Source organism: Rousettus aegyptiacus, unplaced genomic scaffold (genome assembly GCF_014176215.1).
Source record: "Rousettus aegyptiacus isolate mRouAeg1 unplaced genomic scaffold, mRouAeg1.p scaffold_m13_p_3, whole genome shotgun sequence".
NCBI lineage: Eukaryota > Metazoa > Chordata > Mammalia > Chiroptera > Pteropodidae > Rousettus > Rousettus aegyptiacus.
Genome location: NW_023416306.1, coordinates 41,321,200 through 41,344,968, shown reverse-complemented (window position 1 = coordinate 41,344,968; position 23,769 = coordinate 41,321,200). Strand labels below are relative to the sequence as shown.

The following is a 23,769-nucleotide window of genomic DNA, read 5'->3' as shown; positions in this document are numbered from 1 at the left end:
TTTACTACATTATGATATGATATGACATTATTGTAAGATCTTGAAAAGAAAAGTCTTTTTTAAAATCTGTACTTTAACCTGATATATAATAGCTTCTCAAAAAATATTTGTTGAATGACTATGTGAAGGCACTATGCTGAGCTCTATAGTCCAGTTCTCGAAGACCTCACAATCTTGAAGGGTATAAAACAAACAATCCATACAAATAACCACAATGTGAGTCTGGCTGGAATAAGGTTTAATTAGAGGTGGAATCAAAGTGTAATGGCAACAGGCCGTCTACCTAAAGACACAGGGAGCAGGGAAACCTTTGTCAGTAATGGACATCTGAGCTGGGTCCCAAAACATGCATGTGAATTTAACTTCAGATTTTGCTCAACTTGCCCTCCTGTTTAGTATGCACACTCCTCCTCATACTCCATAGAACTGTAAGTTTTTGTGGCAGAAGGCCAGAGAATTTTAAAACCTTGGCCAATAGTTCCCAGGAGATGTCATAAAGGGACAGATAAAGAGTTTTTTACAATGCAATTTTGAGCAGCAATTGTAGTTTTGTTTATAAATCTTTAAACCTGTAAATTACTGCCAAATCAGTATATCTTTAAAGATGAAAACAAACTACATCAAGATGATAAAGGTTTGAAAACGGTAGAGCCATAAAAATCTATGTTTTATTATATACCTACGAGGAATTTTTTTTCAATTCTAAGTAATTAGACTGCTCAAATGAAAAATAATGAATCATGACATACCAACCTATTTTAATATGGTGTATAAATTAATTCCTGCCCTTTTTTATAAATAAGATATTCAAGAAAATTTTGAGTATAGGATTTTTTTTAAAAAAGGATTTTATTAGATGAGAAGGCATGAAAGTCTAGAAATGCTCAATGCTAAATCCAATAGAGCATAACTATCATCATGTTAGCATTTGTAGTACCTTCTATATCTATCACTTTATAGTTCTGATTGAGTCTAATAAATACTGGAATATCTTTCTTTAGTAGCTAATCCCAAAATTAAATATCTGTTTTGTTTCCATTGCAGCCATCACATTGCTATCTAGAATGTTCTAATAATGATAATTTATTTATTCAGTATTTATAGTGTTCCAGGCAATGTTCCATATAAGATTTTTTATTTGAAAAGTTCATTAGAAGCTTAATAAGCTTACATTTTTTTATTCTCTACATTACTGAAACTCAACTAATTTCACACCATACATATCAGAATCCTAGTTAGGTAAAAAGAAGTTACCTAAGTACTACTTTGAGAGTTATCCTGGATAAATGAAATATGGCTATTTAGAAAAACTGTCATAAAAGAAATTAAATTTTAAATGGCACAACCTGAAACACACACAAAAATTCCATTTCTGTATAAGCCAAGAACAGTTATCAGGCTGAAAATTTAGTCATCTCCGTTCAACTCACAGCCCACATACAGAATTCCTATGCACTTTGGTTTATCAAAATGTCACCTTCTTTATAGCAGATGAGATTATGAGGGGGCCTCCAACCAGCTCTGTCCAACTTCAGGGGATTCATAGCTAGTTTTTAAGGAGAGCTCTTGTGTCTGGTTCTATTGCTCAGATTTCACAACTCCAAACCCAAAATCACTGGTATATAAGATACAATACAAAATACAACACAGTTGAGGTAAATGGCCCCAAAAGACTGATAGTGTTTGTTACTAATTTTTTATGAATATAAGCATTTCTCTTTTTAAATTATTTTAAAGAAAAGTTTCATTATATAAAAAATTAGAGAGGAGAATATAAGGACCCCCATGACTTAACTTTAATGATTATCAACTCGTGAGTCAATATTATTTCATCTATACTCCCCTTCCATTATTAACTGTGTAAGATATCTACATGGTTCCAAGGTCTAATTAATAAAAATAATATCATCAGAGAAATCTGGCTTCAATCACTGTTCCTCTACTCTATTCTCCTTCCTCTATAGAAAACTATTTTTTAGGTGATTGCTTAGTTCTCCCTTTTTAAAAAATACGAGCAAATACTTTTATATTTTAATTTCCTTTTTCTGAGATAATCAATGACACTCTAATGGTTTTCAAATATTTTAAAGAATTTGGACTATAAATATCAAGACCATTATTAGAATTTTAAGCCAAAAAGCAAGAAACATGTTAATTTGTATTTATTTTTAAATAACTAATTATTTGAACACTTTACAACTTGTAAGACCCAGGTTAGTGATCAAAAGGAAGAGGAAAAGGCAGTAAATTTTGATTAAAAGGTTAAAAATTTTAAAAAGGCAATAAAGAGTTTGTCTGGAGATTTTTAAATAGATAGTAGTGTTAAAAACACTCTGATACAATTGGAGTATCTCTAAAAGGCATTTTAATAGTAAACACATTAAAAGCAGTTTTCTTAAAGCAGAGTGGGATTTCATTCACAAACCCTTGAATTGATATTTTTCTCATAGATCGAATTGCACAGAACATCATTAAGTCCCATTTGGAGACATGTCAATACACCATGGAGGAGCTACACCAGCTGGCGTGGCAGACCCACACCTATGAAGAAATTAAAGCGTATCAAAGCAAGGTACTCTGGGAAACTACGGGAAAGTTTTACTGTGGATTCTTTCTCTATTTCTAGCTTTCTCAACCTCAGCAGTATTGACATTTTGGACTGAACAATTCTTTGCTGTAGGAATTGTCCTGTGCAGTGTGAGATATTAAGCAAATCCCTGGTCTCTACCTCCTGGATGCCACTAGCATTCCTCTCACACACAATTACAAAAATCTAAATGTCTCCAGATAGTGCCAAATGTTTCCTGGGTGGCAAAACCCCCAACTGAAAATCAGTGCCCTAGAGACTTAAGTGACAGGGCAGATTAGGCACACACCAAATGATTTTCAGACATCTATCTCATGGTGGCTTCTTGCAGCCAGGCAAAAAGCAAGAGCAATTGAGAAAAAAAACAACAATAATAATAGTCGTAAACATACTGCAAAGATATGTGACAAAGTATTCTAAATGTTTTTTCTTGCCCATGTGTTTAAAAAGGACCAAAGAAAAAGGGGCAACTCGCCCTTTACTATTATCGTTATTATTTTGATTATTTTTTGCATCCATCAGAAGTTTTTAAGAGAAGGTATTTGTTGTTATCCTATATTCACATTATTTTGCTTTGGAATTGAGATCCTTGGTTACAAAATTTACCTATAAAGGGAATGTTAATAAAATGAATAAATGTATCTGTATCTAAATATGTAATTATAACATGCTTATTTTCTCCACTGGAACGATTAAGCCTTGCCACTTTTATATAAATAAGAAGACAAAACCATAAGTATTGTTATGGTCAATAAAAAACTGAATTAACACACTCAGATTTATGTTTCCCATTCCAAAGTAAATAACCCAAGGATGAAAATACATGTCTGGGATTCTATATTACTTAAGAGAAAGATTTGATTTGATATCTTTTCCCTTGACATATTCCTCAGTGCAAGAGTTTATTTTTACAAAATGGACTAGGAGCTTGAGTTTATTTAGGTGAGGTGGAAGAGGGAAAAGAGGGGAGAAAGAATAAAGAAACTATAAATAACTATCTTTACATGCTATTGCAACGTTTCCATTATTTTAGCCTCAGTATGTTAATAATTGTGGTGTATCAAGGTTCAAACAAGTCAAAACCATATCTTAGAAAATATTGTCTACCCCTTTTAAAGGAATAGGGCCCCAAGAGATAGGTAAGCACCAGTAGGGCAATCCTCAGTATTTTATTGACTCTCCAAGTTGTTCTTTGCTCCACATGTATTCTGTCTTTTCTCTCTTGAAGTCCAGGGAAGCACTATGGCAACAATGTGCCATCCAAATCACTCATGCCATTCAGTACGTGGTAGAGTTTGCAAAGCGGATAACAGGCTTCATGGAGCTCTGTCAAAATGATCAGATTCTACTTCTGAAGTCAGGTAAGCGAGAAGAAAATTTATGGGGGTGGGCCTATTTTAGACCAGGATGTGGTCAACCCTTAACTCAGTGTTGGTTCTAGAAAATCTTTCTAATATGTAACTTATTTTTACCACCCACACCGTCAGCCAACTCCCAAAGGAAACTCTCAGTAATAAAAATGCCGTGATACTCATTCAATTCCCCTTTGAAGTCAAATACAATTTTGCTTATTGAAAGTGGAGCTATTAATTGCAAAGGTTGAGATACCCAGCTTGACAGGCAGTGCAAGTAATTAGCGTGTTAAGGTGGCTGAATTGCTGAGCTGGCTCTAAAATGTACTACTTGCCTTCTGTTGGGGTGGGGGGGGGGGCGGCGAGAATCCAGGCTAGCTGAGCTCTGCCTCTGTGGTCATTTCCAATGATTTTAATGAGGATAGCCTGCAGCCAGAATACACCAGGAGAAACTCCACTGTGCTCTCACTTCTCCCTTCCCCTTCTCTCACATATACTCTCTGACACACACAATCACTTAGGAAGTAGCTCAAGAAACTTGTGCATGATTGACTTTGCAGACACTGTTACCTAAACAGAAAAAAAAAATTGTCTTTCTTGGCCCCGTTTGAAAATACCAGCAGCATGTGTATGTTAACCTCGTGGTCCTGAGCCATAATAATAATAATAACATACCATATATAATAGTGTACATGTATGTTTATGTTTACCTATGACATCTCATTTAATCTTGCAAGATTAGTATTAATTCCATTTTAAAGAAGAGGAGGTAAAGATTCAAGATTCAATATTCCAAAGCCAATATACAGTAAAGCTGACATTTAAACTTAGGGCATATAGAAGTCTGTTATTCTAAGTTACTGCTGCTCCTTCACCAAATACTACAGGTTTATACAAATCTTGACTCAAAGATTAACTTGATGTATCAGTTATCTATTGCTGGGTAAAAATAACCTCAATACTTAGTTCAAACAACAATAATCACTTTTTTTGTTCCCAAAGCTACAGTTTGAGCAGGGCTCAGAAGAGACAGCATGTCTCTGCTTCATGGGGTGTTCACTGAGGCAATTTGACTGGGGGGCGGGAAGGTCCACTTTCAAATGGACTCACTCACATAGCTAGCAATTTGTGCTGGTTAACAGTCCAGAGTACTGCCAAGGCTCTGGATTGGGGGTCTCAGCTCCTATTTTAGTGAGCCTCTTCAGATACTCCTTGGACTTTCTCACAGCATAGTTACTAGGTTTCAAAAGCTAGCATTCCCAGAGAACAAGGCAGAGTGCATAGCATTTTTCCAGCTTCAGAAGTTACATAGTGTTACTACTGCCACACTCTAGTGTGGAGGCGGTCACAAAGGCCCACATGGGTTCAAGGGTAGGAGACATGAACTCTAAGACGTAAAGTGCTAGAAAAGCATGTAGTGGAGGCGGTCACAAAGGCCCACATGGGTTCAAGGGTAGGAGACATGAACTCTAAGACGTAAAGTGCTAGAAAAGCATGTAAGACAGGAGATATTTTTGAGACTCTCTTTGAAAAATAAAACCTACCGCACTTGATATGTGGCCTTGAGCTAACCTCTCAAATTTTCCTTATTTGTAAAATGAAAAGATGGACTAGAAATAATGAATTCCGAACTTGGAATTGCATCAGCAACATCAGAGAAGCTTACTGACTGTTCTGGTTCATAGGCATCATCTGAAGCCCATGGAATCTGAATCTCTTAGATGGGAACCCAGTTCATTGTAGTAACTAAGTCTCTGATATAAGCAGTCCATGGACTGACATTTGGGAGCCATTGGACCATATAACCTTAACATCTCTGCCTGCTGAAAAATACTGACTCTAGTATAAAAGTCAGGGTACTTGACCTCTTTAAATCTCCTGTAACTCATCCATAAAAAGGGACTAATAAAACTTACCTGAAATGATATTACAAGGAGCAAATAAAATAATAAGGGGCCAAGATAAGTGCTTTCCACATTGTAGATGCTTAATAAATAGTACCTGTCACTTTTGACAAAAAAGTAATGTTTCAATGAATATTTGTGTAAACCCCTATTCTAGATGACACATGAGGGAAAGCAAAGAGAAATCAGCAGAATAAAATAAATAAAACACAGACATAAATATGGCAGCATAAGAAAGGCACCATGGGTACCTTTGGGTACACCACAACTGTAGCCAAATCACCCATCTGATGCCCCCATGCAAATTTGTGGCTTCTGAGTCTGCCTGTCACCTTCCAACACTCTATGGGGCAAAAGCCCATTTCTCTAAAACGTGGAGAAACTGTGCAGCAAGAGCTCCTCAGCATGTCAACGGATATTCAGAGGAAAAAACAAAGGTAGTAAACTAATTCATTCAATAAATATTTATTAAGAACCTACTAAGTTCCAGGAACTTTAAAGGTCATGGAGACACATGGGTGAATAAAATAACCACAACTGCCTATGGCTGCAGACAAGGGTTCTGCCCTCATTGGGCTAACAGTGAACTCAGAGAAATGCTAGATCCTTCAAGGTTGAAAAGCTCCTTCATATTAGGATTTCTCCAAGCCTTTGATCTGTGAATGTTGAGTTTCATTTCTTCTATAACCCATTTATCTCTGGAGAGAGATAATATTCAGCATTTTGCCAAAACTTATTTGACCAAGAAAACTTCATTTCAAAGAACATCAGATATAACTGGTTCCCCAAGAAACACACTGAGAGAGTCCCTATTTAAAGTCATCATATGTTGAAATATACATTGAGCATGTGAAAAACTGAAGCAGAAAGCTAGTTTTCCCATTATCAAAATTTCTGCAAAGTTAACAAACTAAACTTGCCTGTCAGAAAGCTCCTTTCTGGGTCACTTACCATCATTTGTAAATTTAAGAGTGGAAACTCACTTTCATATTAGTCAAAAAAATACAAAGAAATGTAGCTTTACAAAATGTTGTTGCCCTTCATTTTAGAGTTCTTTAAAGTATATTTTATCTTTAAATCTTTACATAAGCATCAAGAGAACTTCATTTCTAAACACGTGTTTTTTACTTGGGAAGGAATCTTGAAGGATTCCTGTATGTGTGTGTCTGTGTCTATGTATGTTTTAAAGTTTTTGAAAGTGCCGACATATATACAGTAATACCTCTTTATTACTGCATATATTATACACAGTTGTTGTTTACTCATAGGTTGCTTGGAAGTGGTTTTAGTGAGAATGTGCCGTGCCTTCAACCCATTAAACAACACTGTTCTGTTTGAAGGAAAATATGGGGGGATGCAAATGTTCAAAGCCTTAGGTAAGTTTACCTTCGATGATGACACAATTTTATTAGCTACCATTAGTTTCTACACTCAAATTGAAATTAGTAAATGAAATACCTTGATTCTTTAATGTGAACTAGTATCTCACTATTTGAGCCTTCAGTGTTCCATCTAACTCTTCAGATCTTATAATTGTGCATCCAAACATGAAAGGAAAGAGAGAACCATGGACCCTGTTGAGACTGGCCATGGCTCATTTGGAATTCAAAGAAGACTATTTGTAAAAAAGTTTTACAATGCGTTATAGGTCATCGTTTGTAGGATCAGCTTTTTTTAAAAAAAAACCTTCTAGCTTACTGCTTCACGAAGTATATTATGTAGACCACTGGGGTGACCTCTGACATTTTTTATGTAAATTCATGATCATTCATTAATGTATTTAACTAAGGAGGAGCTCCTTCACTCATTTCTCACTCGGAGAAGTGACTTTCTTCCTGTTAATTCACGAAGTTCTAGGAGCACAGATAGAGTGGGGGTTAACCTTCCCAAAATGATCCCCAGACTATTCTTGTGGGAGGACCCAGACAGAGTCAGTCTCTGGAAGTTTATATCACTCACATCCAGTCATCAGTTCACGACATGGATAAGAACATTAGCAAAGATGGACTGATGCCAGGAATGGTTCTAACGATTGACAGTGCCTTTGCCCCACATCCTGGCCACAGACATCAGAGAAGAACACTAGCCTTTCACCTCTTGTGCTGTTAGTTGATATGGCAGCCAACAGCAAGTTCACCTGGGCTGGCAGTGTTTCCCTTCTGCAGTTGATACACATCCATGTCATCTCCAGGGCTAGATTTTCAAGAAAGGAGGAAAAGCCTTGGCAAGCAACTTGGGTATATTTCCAGCTTCATAAAATAAACATTTGCCAAGGATCAGTATAGGGATGAAACATTATTTTGCCAAAATTCGCAATGGCTAAGCAACTGGACTGCAAATTATTCATTAGAAGGTTAAAATAAATGAATGCTTGATCCTCAATCAAATTTCCAGGGAAGTTTCTAAATTGAAAGATACTGCATCTCTGTTTCATAAGTTTTTAACATCTCAGTTTGAGGCCCCTGGATACCCTGCATTGCTGATAGGATTTCTATGAATGCTATCTCTACACTAAAGGATCCCCAATCACTTATTTAAATTTTTTTTAGTTGGAACTAATTTCAAACTTATACTATTAGATGTAGGTTATAAATCCACAGTTGGATAGTACAATGAGCATGCACCATTTCTGTCAGCCCCTCATTGGTAACGTTAACTTCCATTATCTGGTCAATGTGGTGCCTGGATTTCTCATTCTTTGATTATTCCTAAATCCTTTTTATGGATAGAAACTTGGAAATATTATTTTTATGTGCCTGGTATGCAAAATCTTGAATAACTTCTAAGTCATGAGATTTTTCTTGTTATTATCCATTCCATTCAAGTATTTTCATTTAATTTGCCTTTTTTATGTATATAGGTTCTGATGACCTAGTGAATGAAGCATTTGACTTTGCAAAGAATTTGTGTTCCTTGCAGCTGACTGAGGAGGAGATTGCTCTGTTCTCATCTGCTGTTCTGATATCTCCAGGTAAGGAGGTCTAAGGTCTTCACCCGTTTTACCATCTTTCACATAATTATACCTTCCTCAGCCAAGGTGCTCAGGAGAACTTTAAAAGAGCTATATTTTCTTTAGCAAGCTTATGATAGTTTTGGAAAATTCAAAGGAAAGTAACTTCGAGTTAATTTAAATGGCCAGGTTTGTTCCCAAAACAAGAGTAGAGCATGTGGTAAGGGTCACTCTAGATTTGGATAAGCAAAATTATTCCTTAACAGGTAAATGAAAACTGATAGTGACCTGAGTTATAACTAAGTTCTATTTTGATTTTAAAAATAAAGGATGTAAGATATTAAATGTCAACTATAATTGAAATTTTTTTAAATTTAAAAAATGATACTTTATATTTTTAAATGAAAATGCTGTTGAAATTTTATAAATAATGTCTTATCAATAAAGAAAAGAGTGGAAAAAATAGAGTTTCTAAAAAAATAAAAATAAAGCAAATAGTGAAAAAAAAAAAAAAAGTCCAGTAAGGTGAGATATAGTAGAAATATACCTGAATGAAAGATCCAGCAGAGGGACTAACATAAGTAAAATGTACATTTGCTTCTCTCTTTAAATATCTCTTTCTCTGGCTTTTTCACCCAAATTAATATTAATGTGCTCACTTCTGGCAAATGCTGCTTCTCTCTCTCTCTCTCTCTCTCTCTCTCTCTCTCTCTCTCTCTCTCTCTCTCTCTAACACACACACACACACACACACACACACACACACACACACACACCAAACAAACAAACAGTAGGGGCTTTAAAAGAAGTGAGGGCAGCAGAGGAAAAAATGACCTACTAAAGATTGGAAAAGGAAGAATCTCTGATATAGACATTCTAAGATAGGATCTGTTGCAATTTATCTATGTGACCTTAAACACTTGGCCCCTCAGAGCCTCAGTTTCCTCATCTATAAAGTAAGAATTTGGCTTCATAATAATAAAGACCTCATCTAGCTTTAAAATGCAATAAAATAGCAAAAAATTTTCAAAGAAAGTAAGATGTGACATTTATAGATCAAATAGAACTATAGGAATTAAAAAAATAAACATATGGCAGCTTGAAAAGGCATAGAATCCTAATAAATGCATGGCTCCTTCTTTAACCAGAATGAGAATTCAGAGTCACTCATTCAGCTGTTCAATTAAATTTGGGGTCAAGGGACAGCAGTGTCATTGACTGCTCTCTACTGAAATAAAGACACAGTCCCGCTAAATTTTACTGTCAAGAGGCTCATTCCTTCTATGACCCACTTATCTCTAAAGACTAGGTCTCTTTTTTTTAGACACTAACTTATTTTTCCATGAGGCTGGCAGAAATTGGTCTTACCTGTGACAGTACACTTTGATACATCATTCTAGCCATACCTATCAGTAATACCAGCCTCTATACTCTTTATCAGTTAGGCTTTATTTATTTGTTTTTAAATCTTATGAATTTTTCATTAGCTTCTATTTTTTTACTTAATTACTTTATTAAAAATGGAAATTTGTTATCATTCTGAGTGTTGTTACTAACAGTTTCTTTTGTGGCTCTGTCTAAATATCAAGCTGCACTTTTTTTTTTAACCCTAAAGCACAAAGATAAATGGAGGAAGTGACATGAAAAATTTACTTCTGGTAACAACCAAATGCCAAATAATGTTCCTCCTACTATTTTCTCACCGCAAATGATTGTTCCCATTGAGTATAGTTCAGTAGAATACTAGTTCTAAGCCTATGGGTCTATGATGAGAGAGGTGGTTCCTGCTTGCTCCAAGAAAGCGTTGCAAAATTCATGGTCTTCTTTAGGTACATTTGTGGCACATCAGCAAATTCCTAGCAGCAAATATTTAAGAATGGCATATCAAACCTAAACAATCCTTAAAGATAACTGCCCCCAGAAGGAAGGCAAGCTTGTTCCATATGAATTAGGAATCAACTGAACTATGAGCATTTTTCTAGAAAGAACATGCTGTGGCCATCAAATTCTGCTCATTTTGAAAGCACAATATTTGGCTTATTCTGCCTAGTGGGGAATCTTCCAGCCTTGGGAGCCGACCCACGCTCAGAGGCTTTAGCTACTCTAAATACCTTGTTTGCCACCCTGGCCAAGTGCCATATTCAAAAAGAGAAGGAAGATAGATTTCCAGACAAGGTAGGCTCCCGCTCATGCCAGACCCCACCCTTCCCTCCCAGGTTCTTGCCATAATGACCACTGTCTATTCAGCTCCAAATAGTTTAGGGAAGGGAGAGGGAGGGAAACTTAATTTATTCTGATTGACAATTGTCAACTGAGGGCTTTTGTGCTCACTTACGTAAGAGTTTGCTTAATCGTTGGCTAGACTTGTTCTTGCTCTGTCTAGAATTACAGAATTGAGTTTCTCGCCTGACCTGAACTGTGTTCAGAAGGATCATGTCCAAGTTCTTTTCCATGAGTGTTTGTTCAGCATTTGGAGACTCTAGGTGTCTCCTCATTGAAGCTCCAACATAAGGCCTTGATGCTAGGCTGAATTTTGTCACCATGGTGTATAAAGCTTCTAGGAAGAAAGGAAGGAAGGAGGGAGGAAGGGAAGGAGAGAGGGAGAGAAGGATGGAGAGAGGGAGGAAAGGAAGGAAGGAAGAGAAGGAAGAGGGAAAGAAAAAAGAAAGGAAAGGAGGAAGAGAGAAAGGGATGGAGGGCTTACGTTGTCCATCATTAAAAATTCAATATAAAAAAAAAGATGATTCAGGATTAAATTTTTAAATTGATTCATGTTTATGCTATCTAAATGAAAATATAGCATATAAAGGAGAAGGGGAATCCTGAATACCAAAAATATTGCTGTACAATAAATTTGCTTCACTTCTATAATTCCTTTGTTCACAAATCATTAACTTCTACTTTGAAGGAAAATCTCAGCATACGTCCAAAAAAAGTAAGGTATAAACTGTCCAAATAAAAAGTAAGGCACAGACAATAATAAACATGTAGGAATTTTTTTCATCATTGTGTCCTTACCTATATTCTGATTTACTATGTCAATGTATTGTGCATTTCTGTCATCACAGCATTGCTTATAAAATATTTATGTTTCCTACAAATAATTATATGTCTTCAGAAGCAATTTAGAATGATTATGAAATGGGTCTGAAATTCAGCACTTGTATATGTAGGATATAAAACAAAGCTTATGTTCCCTCCCCTTACACATTCTTTGCTTTTATCAGACCGAGCCTGGCTGATAGAACCAAGAAAAGTCCAGAAGCTTCAGGAAAAGATTTATTTTGCACTTCAACATGTGATTCAGAAGAATCATCTGGATGATGAGACCTTGGCAAAGGTAAGTCCTCAAACCATAGACCTGCTGTCACTGGAAGAGAGTATAATGAGCAAAAGAGAGCTAGTTATATAAAACAAGGGACATTTCTCGGCAGCAAAAATTTCTGAAAGTTACCAAAGGTGCCTAAACTTTGATGTACACATTTTAAAAGGGAGACTAGTAAATTATCATATATTGAGAGGAGAATGACGTCCTTAGGGAAGGATGATATTGACTAAACCCCAGGTATAGGAAAACAAATCAAAGGAACTGAGGTGTTTCATCGGAAAAACAAAAAACTCAAAGCAAGGAATCGAGTCTTATGAATTCATATGTGTTGAAAGAGGGGATTCTGTGCTACTTTAAGAGTCAGGCCTGGGCAAAAGTTAGGAAGAGGTAGATTTTTATTTAAAATAAAGAACTATAAAATGAGCAGGATTGCTGAATAGAGGGTAGGCCACTATATGAAGTAGCGAGTGTCCTCTCAGGCATATTGTAAATGATAGTACTACCCAGAGTAGAAAATGAGACTGATACCTTGTAAATTTCCCTTCAATTCTAATCTCTTCACTCAAGATGTGTCTTGAGGTTCTTTCAAAATGACGAAGTATCTCAAGGGCAAAATGAAAGCAACGTGCCATCAATTTCTTGATTCAGCTTAATTAAGAATAGCGATGTTTAAGATGGATATTGAGATAAGTTGTTTACCAAAGTAAAATGATCATAAAAAGAAGGAATTTTCTAATAATTGATGTTTAGCATTATTTTAGATCTTAAAGTATCTCTAACTTCTTAAGAAGTGGAATTTTTTAGAAGGCCAGAATTATTTAGGATTTTAAAGCATCTTTGTCCTATTAAGAACTGGATTTTTTGTGGAATTTTTTCAGAGCGTAAGCAACTAAGAAATGGAGTTTATTCTTAGTAAAGATGTTAGGAATCCTGCTCTTTGTGTTTTTATCATTCAAATCCTCTCACTCTGCTCTTGAAGTTCTTTATTTTTAAAAAGTGGGAAGATTCTATTGGGTATACTACCAGATTTTACTTTGCACATACAGTGTGCTGCTATAAAAATATAAAAATAAAAAATAAATTAAAAAAAAAAAAACTCATACCGCTTCATTATGGTAACATTTTGTTAAAATTAACACATCCTAGGAAGAACATTTCTACACTGTAGAATGATAGTTCTCTTTGGTGTAACTTTACACTTATGTAGGAAAGGACAAATCACTTATTCTTTGCATCTTGGTTTTCTTCCAGTTAAGAGCAAAACTACATGGTCTCAGATACTCTTGGCAAAGAACATGGTCATGTGAATATATGCATCTTTCTCTGTAATTACTCTGTATCATATATGCATAAATACATCTAATTAATTAATGTGGAAGTGGGGGTGGCACTTGGGATCTCCCAAAGACTTTGGTCCCCATATTTATCTCACTAAAATTAAGGTCTTGGTAAAATCCAGAGTTAGACAAAAGTTGTTGCTATTCTACTTAGGAGGATGGTCTGCTTGTCAGAAAACCTTGGTTTTGTCATCTGTAAAATGGAGATTATAATTTCTTACTCCTGTATAGATAGATGTGTTCTGTGGTTCAAATGATATATACAGATTGCATAAATTCTAACACACTGTGATATTGTGATTATTACTGTGCCAGGAGAGTAAGACTCTCATGCTTACTCAATTTTCCACTTCCTGGTGTCTTGGTACAAGTGATCTGAGGTATTTAAGGTATAAAAGAGACAGAAAAAAAAAAGAAGAAAAGATATTAATGACAAGAAAAAAAAGTAAAAACACTGACTGTAGGTCAGCTTAATTCCCCTTTCTCCATATTTAATGGGAAAAGTACACAATTCAGTTCTTTTCATTTTTTTAAAGCTATAATTGATGTATAACATTATATTAGTTTCAGGTGTATAACATGATTCGATATTTGAATATATTGCAAAATGATTACCACAATAAGTCTAGTTAACATTCAGTTTTTTTTTTCTTATAGAAAGAGGGTATTGCAAAGCTGGGAACCAGAAAAAATATTAAAAGAGGGTTATTTCTTGTATAAAATCCACTAGAGCCAGATGACAAAACATTACTTCTACAGATTATATGTAGATATTGGGTTTTTGTGTGTACCCTTCCTCATAACAGTCATTCTTTTAATAAATTGTTAGTTGAAATAATGTGGAGGGACCATGAAACAGAAGGAGAACTGGACTCTCATTTATCCCAGCTCTGAACCATGTGGCTTTGGATCAGTCATTCCATTTGTCTAAGTCTGAGATTCATCAACTGTCAGGTGCTTGGAGAGAGGTGGATAAGTGTCTCGAGTCCCTGACTACTTGAACACTTTAAGTACAATGGCACCATTGACATATAGGGACATATAGGGACACCCTCTCATCAAGCCCAAGAAAAACTATTCTACCTACCACAGATTCTTCTCATGTTTTCAAAAATGCTCCTTCTGCCTTCATAGTCTTGGAGTTCTTCAGTCTTGACAATACTTCCGAAACAGTGACGATCATTCTTAATATATTATTTGTACATTCATTGAGGAATATGGTAAACCTATTTCTAGAAAAAAAAAATACACACAAACCTAACTGTTTTATTCAAGTTCAGGGGCTCAGGTTAAACCCCTAGTAGGAGAGGTAGATTTTCCTTCTATGTAATGGGCACATGCTGCTTACACTGCTGACCAGTTTGACCCTGAACAGCTGTAGCAGACATCAGGTGAAAAGTGCAAGGCTCAGACAGTTATCTGACTTGCTTTGAAAGAACCTGAAAGTGGTCTCCAAAACACTTTCAAAAATACCCACTTCCTGAAATTAAAGTTCGAATACCACTGCCTTATACTTTGGCCCAAACTTGGATCAAGGGAAGGTTTGAGAATTTGAGAATTAACTAGAAGGTTTTAATCTCTACATATTATTTGGTTTGTTTGTTTGGGAAAAACAAAAACTCTGTGAAGGGTCTAGTTTCCTTTCTTCATTAGCATAATGATAATATGTAACATATTTATAATACACAATCGGAACCACTTCCTAGCTGAGAACCCTGGATTTAATCTCTCTGTGCCTCAGCTTCCTCATTTGTAAAATGTAACTAAAAATAGTATCAATTTCATACTGTCATTCTGAGGACTAAATGAGATCGCATGGTTCATAGTAGGTAGTACATAAGTGCTGTTGTTGTAGTTGTTGTAGACAGAAAAAATTTTATTTTAGCAGAGAAATTTTTATCCAAGAGATGGTATGTTTGAGCTAATCACCAATGTATGAAAACTATTTCTAACGATGGAAGTTGGAGCAGGGGGCATTGAAGAGGTGGAGTATGGCATTCCAAGTAATGGGGGAAATGATACAGAGGTAAGAAAGTATAAGGTCTATTTGAGCTATGAATAATAGTTAAATTTGGCTGGATCCTGCATTTGAGAAGCCAGGAAATGAGATGACACTGGTCACTTTCACTAAAGCTCATAGGAAAAAAAATACATATATATATTTATAATATACATATATATTTTTAAGCCCCATCTGATGAAGGGAGGCAGCCCATCTGTTCTCTGGGCTTTACTTTTCTCGTCTGGGAAATGAGTAGGTTGGACTGGATGGTCATTAAAATCCCTTCAGCATAGTATTCTTTGACTCTGAAAGAGAAAAACAAAGGTTTATCTTAACATCTTCTTTTGCCCTTCAATACTCAGCTTATTGTGTTAGTTTTAAGGACTCTTTAGATATTCTACCATTAGAATAAGCAAAGAAACAGACTTGTAGGTTAAAATTAGTACTCTGTGCACTATGGTAATTCAGTCTAGGGTGATATTCTGGCCCAAAGCTGCAAAGCATGCAATGTTTATAAAGCTTGTGTCCAGAGGTCAGCATTCTCATCAGGTTTTAAGTGGGGCTCCATCGCCTTGAGCTTCAGGTGCTGTGATGACTCACTTGGAAATGTTTACTTCCAGGGTGAGGATCATCATGAGGATTAGGAACCTGTGATGATGCTCTTTCTCCACTTAGTAGAGAATAACATCACCACTGCTGTGTATGGGGTGGGGTGGGGGGAGGGCATGCGGGGAAGGTGAGAGCTAACGCAGTGAATGTTTGAACTGCAAAGACTTGTGATGATTCTGTCCTCTGGCCTGTGGGCTTCCTTATTATAAGTCACTAAATCTGCCGTTCTTGTTGCCCTGCCCAGAGAGGCTGAGGCAGTATGCTCACGGCCAAGGGCAAAGCACGGTCCGCCTGTCTTGCTCACATCCTGTGCTCAGGTGCACATTCCCAACCATTTCCTCAGTGCAGCCTCTGGTTCAGGACCACAGCTGAAGACTTCTTTGACTAGCCTTCTTCAGTCCATCCCCCTCTGCTGTATCTCCTGGGAAATTAAAGTCGTAGAATATTTTTAGGTAGCATATTTATTTTCCCCAGCACTCCTGTAAATATTTTCCCCAACACTCCTGGAGGGATGTTCTTGCCCAAAGCTGTACTGAGAAGTTTAAAAGTAGCAAACTCTATAAACACATATACATCTATCCAATGGAAAAACACGGAGAACTCCTGGTGCAACTCAAACTGCAAATCTTGCTCACTTCATACGCAGAGCCTGGAGGAAGAGTCATTTTTATACTGCCACAACTAGAACACTTCAGTTAGTGCCATGTCTTCGATTTACTTCTCAAAACAGTGTTCAAATGCCTGTGCCTTGCCGTGGGCTATGGATACTATCCCTCCAGGAATCATGGGCTATACCACCAATCTAGGTGTTTTTACACCCATAGTTCTATGCTGATAAACTCTTTCTAATTTTTCAAGCTCAGCATCTCTGACACTCGTCTCTTTTCTCCTATTCCTCGTTGGCCAGAAAGTTATTACTTGGCCCCAGCTGGGCTGTCTCTTTTTTATTATTATAGAGAATATTATTTCTTCCAGGAGAAATACTGATAATACTATTATTATTTGCTTTATCTATTATTAAAAAGCCAAGTCTTTTTAAACCCTTGTGGCCCATGAAGATGCTCACCACATTCCTTCCTCCATGGATATTAGCCTAAAATTACATTACGGTAATGAAAATGCAATGAAGATACTGGGTTAGCTATGAGAAGAGAATGTCCTTGCTGAGAAGAATGGCTGCACCATGTGATGACGCATCTGTTTCTTTGAGGTTCACCTCCCACTCAGATCTGGAAGGCTCCAGCCTTCCCAGGGAGAATTGTGGTAGGTTAAGCTGGGAGAGGTGCAAGCCAACTGGTTCACTAACTTCTTAATTCCTAAGTCCATTTCTTGGATAACAGTAACAATACTGTATCATCAACTTAGTGACAAAAGTTTGTCTTTCTATTGTAACAGTGCCAAGTTACTAAATAAAAGCTTAAAAGTGAATGGACAAGTGAAGTGGATCTATTTAGCCTAAATTGTTTATGTCTTGTTTTTATCAATGTTTCTTTCACTTTGATCAAACCATCGTTGGCTTCTTGCGACAGATTAGAAAGCATCTTGATGGCCTGGAAGTTCATATGAACAAAATCCCTAGTTTTGCCCTCTGCTTCTTCCATTTTTTTCAACATTGAATGTACCATTTCCAAACTGGATATTCTAATAAAAGTACCCTCTGGAAAGAGGCATAGGATTCTTATCACTTCTCAAACAGCTGCTTGTTCTTCTTATAGACTCATATAGGTATAAGCTAAAGCTTCCTTCTTATAAAAAATGCTTGTATAAGAAAAAGATGAGTGTGAAAATGCCTTTTTATAGATTCTCTGTCTACTCCTAGTATGGGGATTATTTAAACATGAAGAAATTTCGTGATGATTTGAAATTGACTACCCCCTCCATCTCCTAGTGCTTCTGGATCACCTCCCCAGCTGTTTAAAAGTTGTTGAGCCATTAACTGCTGCTGAGGTTGCTCCGAGCTCCCTTTGAAATGGGGGTCCCCCAACTGTAGTACATAATATTAATGAGCAATAAATGACTGCCTGCTGCTTCCTCCGCCAGGCCCTTCTGGGCTCTGACAAGTGCTACTGCTGCCTCCGCATGGCCTCCTGGCCCACCATGCCTCCAGAGTGATGGATACCCTTGTCAGCAGTTCTATTTCCACAGCTGATTGGACGCCTTTAAATCAGTCTCTTCTGAGAGCACAGAGATTGGGGAAGTTCTTTGCCGTTCTCAGTGCTCTTCATTCAAGTGGTCACAGTGCTCTTAAATAAAAAGCAATTCTCACCATTCAGCCCATTCTACAGATGAACAACAGGGATGGGATCCAAACCCCATAGGAGAGGGTTTTAGGTAGGAAAGAAGCAAGAGTCCATATTCCCTTTTTAAAACCAAGCACATGGTTAAATAGTTCCAGTACAATTGAGCAACTGTAGAAGGGTTTCAGTCCTCCTCTTATATGTTTAATTTTCCGCACCATCCCTAAATCAGAAAAACGCTTTAAGAATTATAGTACCGAGGAGCTTACTTTATGGATCACAGTTTATTAAACAAGCAACTTATTTTAATTGCTATAAGAAAATGAAAAATCAATATGATGTTGCTTTTTCATTTCAATTAAAGTAAATGGCTGATTTTGTATTCACACATGATATACAGAAACTCAGTTTTTGGTGCTTGGTTAAGGACTAGGCCGGTTTCTTGCCCTAGGTCTCATTTGGTTAAACAAGCATGGCCTTAACTATATATTTCTCTCCTTTAAGCATTATGTAAGAATGGAAGCATGACTCCTAACATGCATATCACTACTACATAACAAGCATTGCTATAAACATTTTTTGTTGACTCATTTAACCCTCATGACAGCCCTCTCAGATAATAAAGCCGAGTGGTTAAGTGACTTGCCCAAGATCATACAGCTGTAAATAACAGATCCAGGATTCAAATCCAGGCAGTCAGGCTTCAAATTCTCTCCTTTTTTTTTTTTTTTTCTTTTTTCTAATCACTAAGCTAATCCTCTCTGTGTAGTGTTTGTGTATCATAGGAAACTCAGGAATTTCATTGCTTGTCCCTCACCAAATTAATAGAATTAAGCACATAGATCTTCCCTCTCTATGTATGATAACTTCCTCATTTGCCTCCTGAATAGGAGCTAAATTTACACTCAGTTCCAAGAACTGTTTTAAATATGATAAAGAATTTACATTTCAATTTTGAAAATCAGTTGTAAATTTATGTTTCGAACCTTTAAAGCAGTGTTTCTCAAATCCTGTTTCATGGATCCACTATATCAGTATCCACAGGGGATGTTTGTTTCAAACATAGGGTCAGAGCTCCACTTAGACTTACTGAAACAGAGTCCCAAGCAGTAGATCCCAGTAATCCACATTTGTAGGAAACACTCCAGCAATTCCTCTATATACTAAAGATTGACAAGCATTCTAGGGTTGCATCTAGGGAAGTTTCAGGAGCTCTGCACATTATCAATTCAACTGAAGATGACTATAGAAAGCTTTCAAAGCCTCTCTGCATTTAATCGCTATTTCAGGGAGAATCATAATGTAAGCAGTGTTGTGAAATTATTGTAGTCTCCTTCTGTGTGAACCAGCTGGTTAAGAGAGCTTGAATAATTTCCCAGGGAACTCAAGTTAAGTGCATACTTGTACATTCTTTACCTATGAAGATAGAGAAAAGATAGTTTTCCACTCTGGACTCAAAGTGAATCTTTCAAAACGGGATTCTGATCATCTTTTTGCTTAAAACCCTAACAAAGCCTTAACATAGACTGGAATCTTGTATAATCTGTCCATGCCCACCTCTCCAGCTTTATCCTTGAACAAGCTCACCTACTGTTCCAGTGACACTGGACTTCCTTCAGTTCTTCCAACAACCCAAGCAGCTTAGAGTCTGTGGATAAGATCCTGGGGCATATTATGCAACCCTGCCCCAGCATCTAGTTAGCTCTCACTCTTCCTTCAGAGCTCCTCCTCTATGGCACTTTCTCAGGGGAGCCTTCCCTGGCCTGCCAGAAGTCAGAACGTCTTGTTATCTACCACTTTTCCTAGCAGCATACCTCTACAGCACTCACCACAGTTTTTCAGTCTGCTTTCGACTGTGTGGTAAATTCACTCACATCTGTCTTTCCAAGTAGATTATAACCAAGAACCATACCAGTCTGTGCCTTCTGCTGTTTAGTGGAATGCCTACTACAAGTTTAAGTAACTTGGGATGTTGAACAGAAAGTCTTCATTCTGAGTCTAAAATTTAACATCCATTCTGTAGACAAAGATTCCACATTTTTTCTTTCTATCTCTATCAGTAAATAGCAGTGGAAATGGAAAGGCTGAAAACACCCACCTTTTTATGTGTTCTATATCCCTTTAATGAATATGTCATCAGCTCTAATCCTAGTGCTATTTTTAAATTGCTCGTAGTATGGTTATGTAGTCATCAGTTGTTAAAAGGAAAGTTAATGAAAGAGTGGAAATTTCTGATTTTGAAAAGCCACGAAGTAACTAATTATCTATTTCCTCTTTTACTTCAAAGGCTGAAATGGTTTCTTATTAAATAGGGTAGGGAGCACAGTGAGCCTAATTGGTGATTAAATGGGTTTTATTAAATTTAATTTTATCATCATTTTCAAGTGTACCTTTGGTCAGCTATATGAACTATAAAGTTTATCTTTTGTAAAAGTATTCTCTGTATGAGAACATATCTTATTCCCACAGTTATTAGATCACAATGATATTTGGGTTTAACCTAATTTTGACACTAAATGATGAATTCTAAGTGTCCCTAAATTATAAGGATGTTAAAAGCTAGAATTGGTCATCTCCTAAGGTCTATACAGCATTTAGCAAACTGTGGGCATTTTAAATTGTTATTAAACACTGTCTTCTGTGTATTTGAACTTAAAATTAAATCGTATATGATATATATATGATATATATATATATGGAAATTATAAGTGGATATTCTCCCATGAGTCTTTAAAACACCTCCTTAAGGGAACTAAGCTCCAGTGACCTCCCAAATTTTCTGCTGATTAAATATAGGTTTCATTTTATGCATTATAACCAAAAAGGATTAGAGATATAGGCAGGCTAGTGAGTTTTGCAGTAAAGCATTCCAGATAATTTTGAATTACACCTCATACAGTTTAGGTTACACTTCCCTAACATCATCACCTTCCAAACCTACAAATCTAATATTCGAATCATTAAGAAATCTGTGGGGAATAATAGATAACAATAATACTATCTAACAATTGTGCTTCATGCCTCCGGTATTTTTAACACTTTTATACAAATTACCTCACTCAGTCCACAGAACAACCCAATGATGTAGATACTGTGTGTGACTAAGCTCGTTTTACAAATGAGAAAACTGAAACAGCGTAGGTCACAGCCATACAGCCATTTAGCTATTTTGGAACAAGGATTCCAACTCAGTCAGCCTGCCTGCAGAGAACCCACTCTTAATGATTAGATGAGGCTATCTCCCATACATATTTTATTTAAGTACAATGAATCAGGAAACTTGGTCCGGCTTTCTCTCTCTTTATTTTCCCTTTAGAGAATGGGGGCAGGGATGGGTAAGCATTTTATTTTGTTTCGTTTTGTTCTAAAGGAAAAGCTGAAAGTGAGCTTTCTTTCTTTCTGAACATCTTTTTCCCAAAGCCATTTTCCTTCATCTGGGGCCAGGAAGGACAGTGATTCAGAAGACAGAGCACTAATGAGCTTCCTCCTTTCTCTCCTTCCCTGTCCCTCCATCCTGCAGTTAATAGCCAAGATACCAACCATCACGGCAGTTTGCAACTTGCACGGGGAGAAGCTGCAGGTATTTAAGCAATCACATCCAGACATAGTGAATACACTCTTTCCTCCATTATACAAGGAGCTCTTTAATCCTGACTGTGCCACCGTCTGCAAATGAAGGCGACGACAGGACTGTCTCGTAGTCATGGAATGCATCACTACATTAAGACAAAAGCAATGTGTTCATGAAGACTTAAGACAAATGTCACTACTGCAACATTAGGAATGTCCTGCACTTAATAGAATTATTTTTCACCGCTACAGTTTGAAGAATGTAAATATGCACCTGAGTGGGGCTCTTTTATTTGTTTGTTTGTTTTTGAAATGACCATAAATATACAATATAGGACACTGGGTGTTATCTTTTTTTTTTTTTTATTTTATTCGGGTATGTTTTGGGAGACAACTGTTTATAGAATTTTATTGTAGATATATACAAGAACAGAGCGGTACTTTACATGATTACTTTTCCTGTTGATTGTTCCAATATAATTTAAGAAAATTTCACTTAATAGGCTTACCTATTTCTATGTTTTTAGATAGTTGATGCATGTGTAAATTTGTAGCTGTCTTGGAAAGCACTGTGCATGTATGTAATAAGTATATAATATCTGAAAATATTATATATGATGATTACTTATACATGCACATGCACTGTGGCTTAAAATACCATACCTATTAGCAAAGGAGGTTCAGTCAGGCTCTCTTATATTATTTACCTTCTGTGTTATATGTTACGTTTATGTTAGGCAATCGGATTTTGTTTTCCCAGCCAGAGTTTTCATCTATAGTCAATGGCAGGATGGTACCAGTTCAGAAATAAGTCTACTAGGAATAATTATAATGCATGGCCTCTGTAAAAGAACTCTATTTCTATAAATGACATCAAAGCCTTGTCAAGATGGTACATATTGGAGGAAAAATATAAGTATTTGGAGCCATTTTCCTGTTTTAAGAATTGGACCTCAGATAATATTTTTGACCAAACAGCAGATATTTCCTGTTTTTCACCAGAACGCATAACACATCTTTTCTCTTTAGATTTCAGGTTGTGAAAGAAACTTGATTTTGGTGCTTATTGCGTCTTCGACAGAGAAATAGTGTGTAGATTATGACCACCAGCAATTGTTTCTAATAAAATTAGAGTAAAAAAGTAAATGAGAACCCAGGGTCCCAAGGCCATTTCATATAAACATTTTCTCTCTAAACCATATTGTTTTTTGTTTGTTTGTTTGTTTGTTTTGGCAAAAAAGAGGTAGAAAGAGAATATACAAAGTAAAGCAGTAGTTCTTTATATTCATTCTCTTCAACAAGTTTGTTAGAAAAAGCAGCAATAAAGGGAGAGGCAGGATTTTATATGTCCTTCTACTCTGCAGCCTCTATTTTTTCTCAACTCCAAAATGCTGTATTATAAAAATACAGCAAAAACTTGACAGATTGGGAAAAAAGATCTGAATTATTCTATAGAACTAATATACCCCCAAACCAAAAGTATTTTCTATGCAGTTTAAAGTTACATTATTCATCTAGCCTAGGATTGCTCTTCAGCAACTTTTGAAGGTACGGAATGCAAGAAGTGAGATCAGGATTAGAGAATGTAGACTTCTTAGTACTCACTTCTCCACTGGCTCTTCAATCAAACTGATCAGCAGAAAAGCACAAATTCCAAGGAGTTTCTTCTGCCTGTCTTCTGAAGGCTTTATGCCTTTGGTCTTATCTGATCCAAAATAAGATTTTCCAAAAGGAAGCTAGAGGAGAGTTGTATATAAAGCAACAAAAGTTATGATCTCCTGTAAGTGTAGCCCAGCCACCAACTCATGAAGACCTGCTCTTTGCTCCTCGTCAAACACACACACACATGTATGCACACTTGCTTTGTAAAGTTTCCAGCTGCAGAAACTTTGA

General features: G+C 36.4%; 1 protein-coding gene across 2 annotated transcripts in view; it reads left to right on the top strand.

Annotated features, from left to right (window-relative positions):
• The window catches only part of RORB (RAR related orphan receptor B), a 173,955-nt gene extending 150,479 nt beyond the window's left edge, over positions 1 to 23,476 (top strand). For both annotated transcript variants that reach the window (XM_016146197.2, XM_016146198.2), the window contains exons 5-10: positions 2,451 to 2,572; positions 3,816 to 3,948; positions 7,112 to 7,219; positions 8,704 to 8,814; positions 12,021 to 12,133; positions 21,827 to 23,476. In XM_016146197.2, coding sequence (XP_016001683.1) covers positions 2,451 to 2,572; positions 3,816 to 3,948; positions 7,112 to 7,219; positions 8,704 to 8,814; positions 12,021 to 12,133; positions 21,827 to 21,982 — 743 coding nt within the window. In that variant the 3' untranslated portion in view covers positions 21,983 to 23,476. The remainder of the gene's footprint in view (positions 1 to 2,450; positions 2,573 to 3,815; positions 3,949 to 7,111; positions 7,220 to 8,703; positions 8,815 to 12,020; positions 12,134 to 21,826) is intronic.
• Positions 23,477 to 23,769: the final 293 nt, after the last annotated feature.